The sequence below is a fragment of the Prionailurus viverrinus genome, unplaced genomic scaffold (genome assembly GCF_022837055.1).
Source record: "Prionailurus viverrinus isolate Anna unplaced genomic scaffold, UM_Priviv_1.0 scaffold_40, whole genome shotgun sequence".
Taxonomy (NCBI): Eukaryota; Metazoa; Chordata; class Mammalia; order Carnivora; family Felidae; genus Prionailurus; species Prionailurus viverrinus.
In genome coordinates this window covers 1,141,825-1,156,684 of record NW_025927608.1, presented here as the reverse complement: position 1 = coordinate 1,156,684, position 14,860 = coordinate 1,141,825, and the positions used below count along the sequence as shown (strand labels likewise).

At 44.2% G+C, this 14,860-nt stretch overlaps 1 protein-coding gene across 10 annotated transcripts in view; it reads right to left on the bottom strand.

Annotated features, from left to right (window-relative positions):
• Nucleotides 1-14,860, bottom strand: part of SH3GL3 (SH3 domain containing GRB2 like 3, endophilin A3) — a 135,046-nt gene that overhangs the window by 36,715 nt on the left and 83,471 nt on the right. For 5 of the 10 annotated variants that reach the window (XM_047846685.1, XM_047846690.1, XM_047846687.1 and 2 more), the window contains exons 2-5: nt 14,637-14,705; nt 8,932-9,004; nt 6,085-6,228; nt 1,942-2,075 (exon numbers count right to left, since the gene is read on the bottom strand). In XM_047846685.1, coding sequence (XP_047702641.1) covers nt 1,942-2,075; nt 6,085-6,228; nt 8,932-9,004; nt 14,637-14,705 — 420 coding nt within the window. Of the gene's footprint in view, nt 1-1,941; nt 2,076-6,084; nt 6,229-8,931; nt 9,005-13,172; nt 13,350-14,636; nt 14,706-14,860 lie in introns of all 10 variants that reach the window. The other 5 variants (XM_047846692.1, XM_047846691.1, XM_047846693.1 and 2 more) reach the window with 5 other exon arrangements.

The following is a 14,860-nucleotide window of genomic DNA, read 5'->3' as shown; positions in this document are numbered from 1 at the left end:
ACCCCCGAGGCGCTTAGTGCCATCACGTGGGGAGCGCAGGAGCCCCTGATTCTGTGAGGGGAGGGCAGGGGCTTCCCAAAGGGAAGAGCGTCTGAGATCCGAGAGGTGACATGACTTAGCCAGGAGGGGAGGGGAGGGGGAGAAAGGCCAGGAACAGAGGGACAGAACACGGCAAAACACCCCGGGGGGCTAAAGGTAACAGTAGGAAGGGGCCGAGGTCAGGCCCCAAAGGGCAGGAGAGGCCAGAGAATCGGGCCCCAGAGGGCAGGAGAGGCTGGAGTGGGTCTTCAGTCCCCCTCCCCTGCGGGCAGCTGCCGACAGTCTGCGTCTCAGGAAGCCTGCTCTGGGTGTGGTGCCGGGAGTCAAGGGCTGCTGTGTGGATGTGTCCAGATGTTAACTGAGAGGAGGTGATAGAAAGGGAGAGAATGGAGATTCAGGAGAGAGGACAATGGATGTGGCAACAGACTCCGGGGTCCAGTGGAGGACAGACCTCGGAGGTCAGGAAGGACACTGCTTTCCCTGACATGGATGGGACAGAGACCATGAGTAAGGGGCTGAGGGGGGCATTCTGGAGGGGGGGGGGGGCAGCAGAATGTTCTTGGGAGTCCCTGAATGGTTGCTTTCGTTTTTCATTCAACTTTCCTGAATTCCAGGCATCCAGGACTCTCCGTTTGGGAAACCTAGAACAGGGCCCCAGCATCTGCCTTTCTAATGTGATGCTGATGCTGACGGTCCAGAGGCCACCCCATGAGATGCGCCGTGCCCAGAGAAAGGAGAGGGAGGAAAGCGGACGGGGCACCTGGGTGGCTCACTCGGTAAGACGTCTGACTCGATTTCAGTTCAAGTCATGATCTCAGGGTTCGTGAGATCCAGCCCTGTGTTGGGCTCTGTGCTGACAGCACGGAGCCTGCTTGGGATTCTCTGTCTCTCCCTCTCTCTCTGCCCCTCATCCCCCCAACCCCCAAATAAACATTAAAAAGGAAGGAAGGAAGGAAGGAAGGAAGGAAGGAAGGAAGGAAGGGGGTATGTCAAGGTTCAAATGACTTCCCAGCTGGCTTGGACTTGCATTCAGATCACTCTTGAAGATACCTGGGGGCAAGTCCTCGGGGCAGCTGGCTGCCCCGCCAGCGCAAAGTCAACACAGGCTGCCCCGCCAGAGTAGAAGTCCGGTGAGGCAGGAATCTCAACGCTGTTTGTGCACATACGCACAAACACCACTAAGCAAGAGGCACATGATCACCTACAGGTCCCTGAGAGCTCACATGTACCCTCTGGAAGGCCACTTCTAACAGTTTTCCAAACATGAAATGTCAATTCCTGTTTATTGGTTTCCTTGAGAAGCAGCACAAAATAATCACTACTGGTGCCAAGTATCAAAAGATATGACTGACACAGTTGTGATTTTCATTATCAAAAATCCACTACAAAGTGATGGGATCATTTTGCTATGTGAGAAGTGGCTGTGGAAATGTGCTCCTTTATCCTGGCTTCTAGCCGGCTTTAATAAGATAGAGAACAGGGGTGCCTGGGTGGCTCAGTCGGTTAAGCGTCCGGCTTCGGCTCAGGTCATGATCTCACTGTTCGTGGGTTCAAGCCCCACGTCGGGCTCTGTGCTGACAGCTTGGAGCCCGGAGCTTCTTTCAGATTTTGTGTCTCTCTCCCTCTCTGCATTTTCCCCATTCATGTTCTCTCTCTCTCTCTCTCTTCCTCTCTCTCTCAAAAATATATAAAAACCCTAAAAAATTAAAAAAAAATAAGATACAGAATAAAAAGCTAAGAGGTCCCCGGGTCTCTTTCCCAGTGAGCCAGGTAAATAGGAGTTATTTTTTTCACCACCCACAAGACGATGCTTTCACGGAATCCCTAGAAACACTCTGATGGTTTTAAATATGAACTTCACTTTAAGTAGCAACAGGTAGATTTAGAGCCCGCAAGACTTACCCCAATCTCTTTTAAATCTTTGTCTTGTAGTAACTGAAGTGGATCAATAAAAGTTTGCTTTACGTTAATGTCAAGAGAGTCTTTCACCTCAGCCATTAGCTTCATGGATTCACCAACTTCTATTAATGCACTACCTTGAATAGAAAATACAAATTAAAAAAGGGTCTTCAGCAGGGTCCTCGAGGTTAGCGGTGATATTGACTTCATTCTTTCCCAAACGTTTGTGGAGGGCCATGGAAACAAGCGAATCACCCTGAGACTGCTGAATCCTGACTCAGAGAAAAAAAAATTTTTTTTTTTTCTGAACGTCTTATTTTCTGTATTTTCCTCTCTACGTTCTGTAGTCTGCGCTACAAAATAACGGTAGGAGGCTCAGACAGACCGAAGCATTTACCCTTTTGGCCACTAGATGGGGATAAAGCTCCTTTCTCAAACTGGTGACAGGCACACTGCTTTTCGAAGGTCTGTGTCGCACCCCCATCAGTTTACCAGAGACCTACAATAACTAGTACCTGGTTTTGCTAACTGGAAGAAATCCAAAGAGGATTTCTGTCTTCACCAAAAAAGAAAAAAAAAAGGCGAAAATGAGAAAACATTCAGCCCCTGGTTTGCAGTGAGCCACTAGAGGCAGCCTGGACCCCAAGTAGTGAGAACTGAACTGTGTACAGAACATTGGCATCAGCCCCCCGTCCCGGCAGCCTTGAACTGCGTCCGTGAGCATCTGCGCTTTGCCTCGATTTTATTCTGTGCACGCATTAGTAAGATGTATCCTAAGATGTCAGAAAAGAGCAAGAGAGCCTATCTTGGGGGGTCTGGTCACGCTCAAAACATTTTCCACATAAATTAACGGTAATTTCTTCTCTGCTTTACGCCATTTCGGTTTACAAAAGGCTTGGTGGCAATGCTCTACTTTCGGAGAGCAGGGAAATCTGTAGTTTTGTGAACTGGCACCTAGGGTTCCTTAGAAGCTGGAGAACAAAATCGCGCTTTGTAAACTCTAAAAAGGATTCATTCATCAGGGCTAAGTGTCAGGCAATAAAGATTACAATAGAAATAAGGGAACAAAACCTCTTGTCAGCTTCTAGCTCCGAGATCTTGAGGTCAGTCCCCAGAGCCTTCAGATGGCTCCGAGGCTCCTTACCCTTTCTGATGTCAAAGAAAGCCTGGCCGTGTCACATGGGACAGCCTTTCAGCGGGACGGGCAAGGCCTGCTCTTGCGATGAGGCCCAAGCCAGCCGCGCTTGGCCTTGGGGGCTGTGACCGGCAGGTGTTGCTGGCCTGCACTCTGGCATCTCAGTGTCAGCTGACCCGCAGTAATGTGCAAGCAGGAATCCTGGTAGCGGAGCAGAACGAGAGGCCGTTTCTCTAAGAGGCATCTCTGGGACATGAGGCACCAAGGCAAACTATTTTTCCTGTTTTGGAGTTTTCCAAATGGACCTCGTGAAAATGTGGTTTGGGGTCTCTCGACTCCCAGGCTAGAAAAAGACCTCAGGGGCCAGCCCAAGAATTCACATTTCTAGCAAATTCTGACCTTCCAGATATCACACCTACTGGTCCAGCCATGCATAGTTTATTCACCTGTAACACAGCAATAGCGATGAAGCCTCACCTCCCTTTTTTTTTTTTTAAATGAACTAGAAAACTAGAAGTGGAAATTTAGTTACGCTAAATTACCACTGGTCAGAACTCCACTGGTAGCTTCATCCCTCCTAAGTTTCCTTAACTCGCTTTCCATTGTCAGGTTCTAAAATCATCCCAAGGTAAAGAGGAGACATCCCTTCCTAGCCTGGGGACTCTTTCCTGCCCAACTGGTTCGAAATGGAGGGTACTGTTTCTGACCCTCGGCCACCACTGCCCAAGCCACAGAGTGTCGAATTTGGCTTTGACAGAAACATCTCCGTGTATTGTTTACAATAAGATAACCAAGGGAGATTTTAGTTAGGCATATTGAAATATACGTGTAAATTACAATTCTTAAAATACGACACTGGAGCAAAGCAAGGTACAGACCAGGAGAAAAAAAAAAAAAAAGATCAGAAACAAACTTAAAATATAAAAATTTAGTCTGTAACAAAACGTTTCTCTCCAGAGGGGAAAGGCTGAACTTTTCAATGGAGTATTAGGACAACCAGCTACTTACTTGGGAGAAAACAAAATTAGGACCCTACTGCACAGTATCTGCCGGTTAAAATCAGGAGCTTGGAAATTTAAAGGGAAGAAAAGGAAACATGTTTCGAAAGAAAAGTATGAATAAACATTGACACGATTTGTGGGGGCGGGTGGGTGGAAAAGTTTTTTCTAAACAAAGCAACAGGGCCATAAACCACAAAGGAAGAGTTAGGAGTCCCACTATATGAAAACCAAAAGCTCCTCCGTTTCAGTGGCCTCCGTCCACAAGGTCAGAAGGCCAATGCCTACGTGGGGCGTAACTTCATTAACATATAAGGCAGACCAAGAGCAAATGTCCTAACCGTTGAAAGAGCTCGTCAACCAGTAAGGGGGGGAAATGAACGTATTAATGAAAAAATAGGCAAAAAATACAAATATACATTTCACAAAAATGATGACAAAGAGGAAAGAAATCTACCTTACACATAATCCAAAAGGTGAAGTTAACACAGCACTAAGAGATCAATTTTATACGCTATGTATCAAAGTACCTGTGATTCAGAAGTAAGCTAAAAAAGTAATTCCCACAATCAATAACTGTGCTGGGAAACATACTCTCGCATACTCCTGGCGAGAGTATCAAACTGGCACACCCCTTCTGGAGGGCCCTTTGGGAATATGGTTCAAAAATCTGAAAAAAACACGCATATTCTCAACCCAACAATTTCACTACCGGGGATTTCAATCCACGAACATAATCTTGGATATCCCTAAAGATTATGAGAATGGTTTTATAAACGCTATGTAAAATTTTTTTACGTACAGAAAAAAGTATCTAAATATCCAATAACTAGGGTTGACTGAACAAAGTCTGCCATGAAACACGGGTTATTATACAGCCGTTAAAAACAGTATCATAGGGGCGCCTGGGTGGCTCAGTCGGTTAAGCGTCCGACTTCAGCTCAGGTCACGATCTCGCGGTGAGTTCGAGCCCCGCGTCGGGCTCTGGGCTGATGGCTCAGAGCCTGGAGCCTGCTTCCGATTCTGTGTCTCCCTCTCTCTCTGTCCCTCCCCCATTCATGCTCTGTCTCCCTCTGTCTCAAAAATAAATAAACGTTAAAAAAAAAAGTTAAAAAAAAAACAGTATCATAGAAGATTAATCATTTTATGACATGGATCTTGATTCAGTCGATAGAAATAAACAAGTTACAAAAGGGTATAAAGGTAGAGATACCATAACTCCATTTTAATTTTGTAAAGGTGTACGTGACTAGGGATGAGAATAAACCTTGTGAAAGTGTACGTGACTAGGGATGAGAATACACAAAGGGCTGTGAAGGGGTATGTGACTAGGGATGAGAATAAACGTTGTGAAGGTGTATGTGACTAGGGATGAGAATACACAAAGGGCTGTGAAGGTGTACGTGACTAGGGATGAGAATACACAAAAGGTCCATCACCAGATACGTGACTGTGGGTGATGTCAGCACTTCCTTTCTTGTATTTCACTAGCTTATATTTTCTAAGCCTTCTGCAACGAACGTGTATTACTTGGGTGATATAAAAATAATAATAATAAAGCTTGTTAACATGAAGGTATTGTGGGGTGCTTGGGTGGCTCAGTCAGTTGAGTGTCCGACTCTTGATTTCAGCTTGGATCATGATCTCATGCGTCGTGGGTTCAAGCCCCACATCGGGCTCTCCGCTGTCAACACAGAGCCTGCTTGGGTTTCCCTTTCTCTCTCTCCTTCTCTCTCTGCCCCTCCCCTTTCCCTGCCCCCTCCCCCGGGGCAAAATGATCCCAGGTGATCTGTGAACAGTCACCGAAGGTGCAGCCTCCCCCCTTTGCCTCTCCCCCTCCCCCTCAACACACAAAGTGCTCCCAGGCAATCTTCAAACAGTCACCCAAGGTGGAGCCTCCCCACTCCTCTCTTTGTCCCTCCCCGTCCCTCCCCCCTTCCCTCCCCCTTCATTCACACACACACTCACACACACACTCATACAAAGCGTTCCAGGCGATCTGCAAACACTCACCGAAGGTGGAGCCTTCCCCGAGCTCCCTCCCGTACTTGAGCATACAGTCGCCCAGCAAGCCTTCCGTCTGCGGGTACCCGGTGGTCTTCACCTGTCCTCGGATCTTCGACACAGTGTTCAGCATCCCTAGCTTAGCTCTGTATGCTTAAAAACATTGTCATTTGTAATTCCTTAAAATGACAAGGCGGAGTGACAGGTACATCGCATTTAACAAATGACGGCAAAACTGAGGTCACCCCGGTGGGCAAAACGTGGGACACCTGGAGCATCTGAAAGGGACTGTGTGACCTATTTCACCTCTCACATGATTTTCCAGATTCTTTTTCCAAGTGGCCGGGCGGTGGGGGGGAAGAGGGGGTTGCTAAGCAGGGGAAAATGGAAATGATGCACACGCCGTTGACTCCGAACATCAGAAGTGTCCCCGCTGCACAGGGACACACGAGCAGGGCCTGCAACACGCACGCCCAGAGCCAGATGCCAGTACCGGGGAGGCGATCCTTCCCAGGGACCAACGGAACACCAAGGACGGCATCGCTGAGGTGGATGTTTCAAACCACCAAAAGGCCCCTGTCACCCTCCCTGTCCCAAGAATTTATTCGGAGTGATTATATTCAATATCCTGATGAAGGGCTTTGGCGCACTCCTGTTGAGGAAGCAGAGCCAACGGGAGGAGACGAACTCCTGCTGAGTGAACAGGAGTCTGTGTTGATGCTCCTCGGTGCAGGTCAGGTCCCCTGCCCCGAGGGAAAGGATGGGCGGTCACTGCTTCTCAACTTCTCTTCCCCGACTCAAGCCATCAGTGCTTACTGATCCCGGCTCTGTGTGACACACAGTGCTAACTCTTCCGGACTCCAGAGGGACCCAGGACAGCAGCTGCCCTACAGGAGCACAGAGCTAGTCGCTGCGGGACAGAATATACGAGATGCACCGGGCAAATAAAGCGTGGTGTGACCATAACAATATGCTGAATACAGATAGCAAGATGTGCCTACAAAGTGCAGATATCATGTCAACAGTATAGAAGGTGGGATGTTTATGGTACAGAACCAACAGATAAAGAGGAGGCCAGTCTGACCTAAGCTGAAATTAAAACAGGATGAATCGGGGGGCGCCTGGGGGGGGGGGGGTGCTCAGTCGTTAAGCATCTGACTTCGGCTCAGGTCATGACCTCACGGTTCGTGAGTCCAAGTCCCACATCAGGGAAGCACGAGCCTGCTTTAAGTGAACCTCGCTTCTCTCTCTCTTCCTCTGTCTGCCCCTCGCTCACTTGTGCCCCCCCCCAAAACAAAACAAAACCAAACCAGGATGAATCAGGAGAGATCTATGGGAAAATACGACTATGAACTGAATACCAAGCTAAGAACCTGGGCTTTCATTCCCCGGGCTAGAGAGCGAATCGCGTACCAGCTTGTGGCGTCTCTGATAACTCCAGGAAGTAAAGAGGTACGCTTTCATTTTCTTCTACTTTAATAATCACACTTGTTTTCATGTGTTCTAGGCCAGTGCCTCTCAAACTCTTAAGGTGCCTACAAATCACCCGAGGATCCTGTTAAAACGCCAAGTCTGGTTCAGTTTGTTTGGGATGAGCTCAAGGCTCTGCGTTTCCCAGTCTCTCGGGTGAGGCTGAGGCAGCTAGTTCGCGGACCACACTTTGAGGAGCAAGCCTTCAGACACTTCTGGTGCCAGCCTGTTTGAATCTTGCCTGCCTCAGCTTCAAAGCGGTTTTCTTTCTGGTCCCTGTGCTCCAGTAGCCACATGCAAACGTGGCTCTTCCTTCCCACTTCCAGGGTGGGGACTGGGAGGTGGCAGGCATGTGGCTGACATCCACTAAACTGGCAACGGCCAGAGGCCTCTGTCCTTGCTGGTCAACCCCGCTCCTACCCCATTCCAACGTCAGTTCTTTGAGGATGGGATCTGGGTCCCAGGAACCGGGAAAGCCCCTCTGCCAAGAGGAAGCCCTCGCTAAATCTGCGCTGATTTATCGGGAAAAGGAACTTACATAGCTCATCTCAGACACTGAGGAGCCAGAGAAGAGAGGCAGGAGTGCGGCCCTGGAAATTACAAACCTCTACACAGTTCCAAAGAATTCTATACCCGCCAACCTCCCTGGACGCAGTTTTTATAAAATTTATGTTTTGAAATTGTTCCTGTCTGGATTTTCAGGCGGTTGGGTCTGTAGGGGAGTCCTAACGCCCAAGGGAGTCACAGCGACTCCCTGCAAATAATACGTTCCTAAAAAGGAAGGCAGTTTGGGAAATTTGCAGAATTCAAGGCTTGGGTGCCCTGCCCCCTGTTGGTTTCTGTCATTTACAACCCAGGAGAAACCCATCAAGGGATGCTGCTTCACAACCACGGAATTAAGAACCTTCTGTCGAGAAGCTGATGCAACAAGGGACCTTTTCATGTTGCTCTTCCTGCCTCATTTCTTCAGCATCTGAGCTACAATGTGAAATTACAATTTCAATTATACCTTTAGAGCAGGATGACAGATTTTTTTTCTAAAAGAGGAGACGCCTGAATGAGAAAACATACCAAACATTCAGTGGGTCTCTGAGGCGTCTCCTAAAATGTGTCTTTATTGAGCAGCGCCTTGCTGCCAAGACCAAGTCTCTATCCACATGATGTCACCATAGACCACGGGATTATCTGCTCTGTTTCTCATCAGCTAGGACTCCCTGAAACTACCTTCGGTCGCTGGCGGCTTGACTTTAAAAAACTGAAATTCATTATTTGGACACGGAAAACACTGTTTCTAAGTTATGTCAGCCATATGCCAAGCAAACATGGGTTGTTAGTCTATGACAGCGAATGAACAATAGACTATGTCAAGACATTTTCTAACTTTACCTGGATTTGGCTGAAGATACTCTGTGGCTTTCGAAAGAATTTCTGCAACAGCTTTATTGGTAACATCTATTTTCTTTAAAAAAAAAAAACAACAACAACACACACACAAACATAAAAATGTTGGTAAATGACAAACAACGAATTCACAGGAAAACAGAGGTAATATGCGTTAATTTAATATGTATAATACTATTAACAGATTTTAATCCAAATGAATTTTAACATTTTGGGGGAGAAGCAGTTATTTTTCTCAGTATGATTTGGGACAGCTCTTCCTCCCCATGATGTTGGAGAACATTCATTTCATTTTCTTTTTAACATACAATGAGCGGTCATGTATTATTTACAAAACTCAGACGAGTTACTATGCTCCACTCGATTACTGGCCATACCTGAAGGCCTCTCCAGCCAACACCAGGCATGTCTCAGCCCAACTTTCCTTATTTGCTGGGCGTACTTGACTGTCTCTGCTTATAAGGACTCCCTAATAGCAATTCACATTAGAAACTACAGCAGTAAACCGACAACGAAAGAATCATTCTCCCTAACATTACCACTCACAATCGACACCCAAGTGTCCTGTGGGCAGATGTTAATATCAAAGGTTTTCTATGTTGAGACTGAATCTTTCCCCCCACAAAACCATTTCTGGACACTGGCTACTGGTTAGCCCAACACCGAATGTGCGAATATACAATAAAGTTAAACAGGCACGTTTCAATAGCTTCATTTCATACCATCACAGCCTGAAAGAAAATGTAAAGGGGGGCGCCTGGGTGGCGCAGTCGGTTAAGCGTCCGACTTCAGCCAGGTCACGATCTCGCGGTCCGTGAGTTCGAGCCCCGCGTCAGGCTCTGGGCTGATGGCTCGGAGCCTGGAGCCTGTTTCCGATTCTGTGTCTCCCTCTCTCTCTGCCCCTCCCCCGTTCATGCTCTGTCTCTCTCTGTCCCAAAAAAAAAAAAAAAAAGTTGAAAAAAAAAAAAGAAAATATAAAGGAAAAGGAGATCCCATTCATAAGAGCAACATAAAAATACACAACAATAAGGAATAAATATAAGGAGAAAATGTACAACATCTATCTGAAGAGCCATGTTCCTACACGGGAAAGTTTAAATGTGCAAAGATGTAAGTCCTCCCCCAAATCAACATGTAAAATTAATTCAAATCTTATGTTCCTTTTAATTTTTTCTTTTTTGGTTACAATTTGGCAAATTAATATCAAACTTAGGTTCACGCCTCATACTACAGACTGGATCACAAATACAGACCTAAAAACAGTCTACAAAGGCACTAAATTACACAAAAGAATATTCCGAAATACAGGGGTGGGAAGAATCTTCTAAGCACAACACAAAACCCAAAATTCTGACCCTGTAAAATTAAAGACTGAACAGTGAATAGATGTAATAACACCAAGTTTGACAAAAGTGGCAAAATGAAACAGAAAGGAAACTGTATGAAGGACCCATGCTTAGCATCCATGATACTCAAAACTCCCATTTAAGAAAAAAAACAGCAAATAAAACAACCCAATTGGAAAGGACAAGAATATAAACTGGCAAGAAAACAAACGGGGAAAAATACAAGTTCAAACAGTTGACAAACTATCCAGAAAGACCATAAATCAAAAAGGAGATACTTTCCACTCCACAGATTGACAAAAAAAAATTTTTTTTTATTAATCCGACTCAATATTAGGTGTCATACAGGTATGGAGGGATGGGCGCTTTCACACACACTGTGAGTGCAAAACGGATCAAGGGACAAGAACCTATTAATGGGCAGACCTCCAGGGACCTAGCGTCTGGAAACACACCAGCCAATTGCAATGACATAAAAGGATGTCAGGCCATTCTATGTCTATTAAAAACTGAAACCAACTTGAATTATAAGCGATAAGAGACTGGCTGGGTAAACTGTGAGACATCCAAATAAAGGAATTCTCTTGAATCACAAGATTAAAAAAAAAAAAAAAAAAAGGGAAGCTCCATACGTACTGGGAAGATGCCCACAGCACACTGTCAAGGAAAGAAAGCAAGTTGTAGAGTGATTTATAATACAAGACATTCATTTTTGTAATTCAAAAATCTATGATCTGGTCAGGGTCAGAAGCTTCCAACCAAGTGAGCTCAACCAGCCTGAAAATGGATTTGTTCCCATTAGCCGAGAGCCTAAATTCGGGGCCCCAGGAAGGTTTAAAAAGACAGCACGTAAATGATGAAGAAAGGAATCACACCTGTATTACTGATGCACACACACCAGCTGTGCGTACGTGCACCGGGCCTTGTAGCGAGTTTTGTAAGCTCTGAACTCTCTTCAGTGTGTTCGATTGTTTATGAAGATTTTTGAAATGTTTAAGAGAATATGATCACCCAAACGTTTGTATTATTACAGTCTCGAGACATTTAAGTGCTCTGGAAAACGCTTTTCTAAATCTGATGTGACGTTGGGGCGAGTTCCATGCATTGCATTTGTGATTCTAATTTGCAATGTCTAAGGGAATTTGCCTAATTATGTAACTGGAGATAAATGTTTAAGGATTTAACCTGTTAAGCCTATGACTTAATGGAAACTAACACGAAGATTAACTGAAAATGATTTTTATGTTGAAGTTACTAAATTTATAAATAAGATTCGTAAGTCCAGCTTAAGCCTAAGAAAAACTAGGTTTTAGGTTGATAACTTTCCACAGTTATAGAAATTCGGCAGGAATTAAGTGTTCCTTTCCATGTATCCAACCCTCTTCAGACATGAAAAGGTACCAGGAAGCCAGGAGCCATCTCGGAAGGGTGACAGTGAGATCTGGGGCAGGGGTACTTTCTACTTCAGATCCTTTTCTCTTTGGGGGCAAAAAAAAAAAAAAAAAAAAAAAAAAAAAGCCAAGGAACAAATGGCCAAAAACTAACAGCCTGATGTGCCCATCCTGGAACAGCTTCTAGGACAGCCCAGCAATCAAAACTGCAAACGAACACTTGAGAAAATAAAGGACACCCACTAACCACTTTGACAAACATGGGCCATCAAGACGAACACTGGAAAAATAATCCATGTGGTTTAAAAATGAATGAATGAATGAATGAATGAATGAGTGAGTGAATGAATGAATGAATGAATAGAAACTTCCCTCCCAGAATAACTGAGAATGTCGGGGGGGGGGGGGTCGTTCAAGCTGACAAAATGCCACGTGATGGCTTCTGCAAACCATCGTGACAGACAGGTGGGAGTACAGAGGTAAAAATTATTTTTGTGATGTCTACCTGGTGTGAAGGCATCTCTGTTGGCTGATTAAATCTGGAATTTCCTTCAAATGTCGGTGCCCCAAATCCTCTGCCACGGACTATCCCGGACCTCAGCCTCAGCTAGAGGGCTGCTAGCAATGCTGGTTTCTTTTTAAATTTTTTAAAGAAGAATCCATAGCTGTCATTGTCTCCTTCTTACTCCTTATGTAATGTGTTTGTGCTCCTTAGTCACACTTGGTAGAGGTGGCTTTTTGAAAACAAAATAGTGCCTGGTTTTGTCGCTACTGTTTCCTATTTTATTGATCTCTACAATTCTGTCCTTCCACCTAGAGTGATTTCATTTGCTGTTATTTTCCTAGCTTCCTGGATTAAATGATTTATTCATTTCCTTCAAACATATATTTTCTATTAAATGTACGTAAGATGTAGCCATATACCGCACGTTCTAACATACAGAATTTGGTCTCTGATGACCAAATAAATGAACTTTGATTTTACTTGTCATTTCCTCTTTCAACTAAGAATAATCACATGTTTTTCAATTTCCAAACATCCAGAATTGGGAAAGTATACCTTCCTTGTAATCCTGTGTGCTAGGATTTTTTACTGGGGAATTTTTTTAGTTTTTCTGGAGCCTAATGTATGATTGACTATTTTAATTGTTCTAAATGGACTTAAAAAGAATATAGATTCTCAACTTGAGGTCTGTATCTATTTATAAACAAAGTTATTAATCATATTTTGTACTAATCATCTATGAGCCAATCTACCATTGTCAACTTACTCTGTTATTTTATGAGAGGTGTGCGAAATCTTCTACTCTGGACTTTGTCAATTTTCCATGTATTTTGGACAACTTTTACCTTACGTATTTAGATGCCATGTTATATGGTGCGTAATGATTCATAACCATTACAATTTCCTGACAGACTGCATGACTGCATCTTTTTAATAACTTTTTTATAACCTTTTCTACTTAGTGTTTTTTGCATCAAATTTTACCTTGACATTACTATTCGTCCTCTACTTCTGTGTGCTTAGGATTTGTCAAGAAATATCTCCATTCCTTTGTCATTTCCATGTCATGTTTTAGGTGGATCTGATACCATCTAACTCATCTCTTCCAGAAAGTCCTTAAAACTTCTGGTCACATGTTAGATATTTCCCTGCTTTTCACTGCTGTAAGGAAATAAATAGATATTACTTTTATATTTCCTCTGTCATTCATTGGGGCTTTAGGAGGGAAAGGAAGTAAACAAGAGAGATCTCAGTCCATCAACTGAAACTGAAATTGCTAAAATGTGTTTATAAATTTAACATTTAAACTGAATCATTTTCTTAGTAATAAAGTTACCTATAATATCTTTACATACCGAGGGATTTTTAAAAGTCATTTCAGGTAGGCCAACGATGTTAAACTATTTCCACGTTTCTCAGTTTTTAGAAATTATGTTTTTCAAAAGCAAAACAAAACGTGCTTTTTCCTCTCAAGGTGCTAACACTTCTAGAAACTTAGCAGTGCTCATCCAGAAAGTAAGGAGCTTCCTGGAGGACGGTCTGGCCAGGGCCAGGTATCCGGAGGATAGGAACCTCCCAAGCCACAGCCTGGGCTTGGACTTCTTCCCCTGTACCTGCTGATAGCTCTACAACCTTCAATCTCCTGTATCCTTGATGTTACACTTGAAGGTAGATGTTCCGCTTTCTCTCTGCCCTCTCTCATCTGGGGAGTCTAGTTATTAAAACAAGGCTACGGTTAAAGGGCCCAAGACGAAGGGGAAGGAAACTGAGGAAGCTGAACCATCAGTGGTCCCAGTTCTACCTCCACCCGAGCTATTCCACACAGCTGACCAGGAAACAGGTTAAAGGACAACAGATTCTACAGCCTTCCTTTGGAGACTGTTACAATCATTTCTGCAACAAACTCATCATATTTCCTAGGTGCTTTCATATTTTTCATTAATTTTTAGGCATAATTATCCCCAAATCCATGTAAGGCAAGCAGGGCACACATTATCCACCTGTGTCACTGGTCAGAAAAGAGGAAAAAGCTTATCCAAGTTCACGCTGCCAGTTCTCAGAACCCAGATCAATGTTATTTGTTATACAGCTACTACAACACATGGGAACAGAGTCAGAATCTGGTACACCACATGGGTGTATCAATCTTTATGTATTTGAATGGTCTCGTCCCAGAAATATATTTTGATTTTCTAGGATAGATCATCAAAATCATCACAATTACTACGGTCTTTTCCTTGCAATAATGGTTTGCCAAAATTTACCGTCTTTTGAGCATTCCGACTTTTGTCCACTAGAGGGCACCAACTACCCATATCCCATCGCCACCTTAGCGGGTCTTTACATCCCTGGCTGCCGCTCTAATATCCTTTACAGTATCAGTACATCTCATATCACAGTGAAAATCAAGTTTGTAATACAGTTGACATTAACAGCGTGCTCTCTTACCCTCTCCATGTCAAGAAATTCGTCATCTAGTTTCGTTCCTTCAACGCCACTTATTTTTTCGCTAAATAGCTGCAGAAATAAACAAAGTAATTGCGTTGTATGATAATTTGTTACCACAATTTCTGACTCAAATTATTACCAGCAAAACCAACAACAACAACAACAAAAAACTTCCATTCAGCTCATTGCATTTTTTTTTTTTACCAAGTCCTTTAAGAAAATCG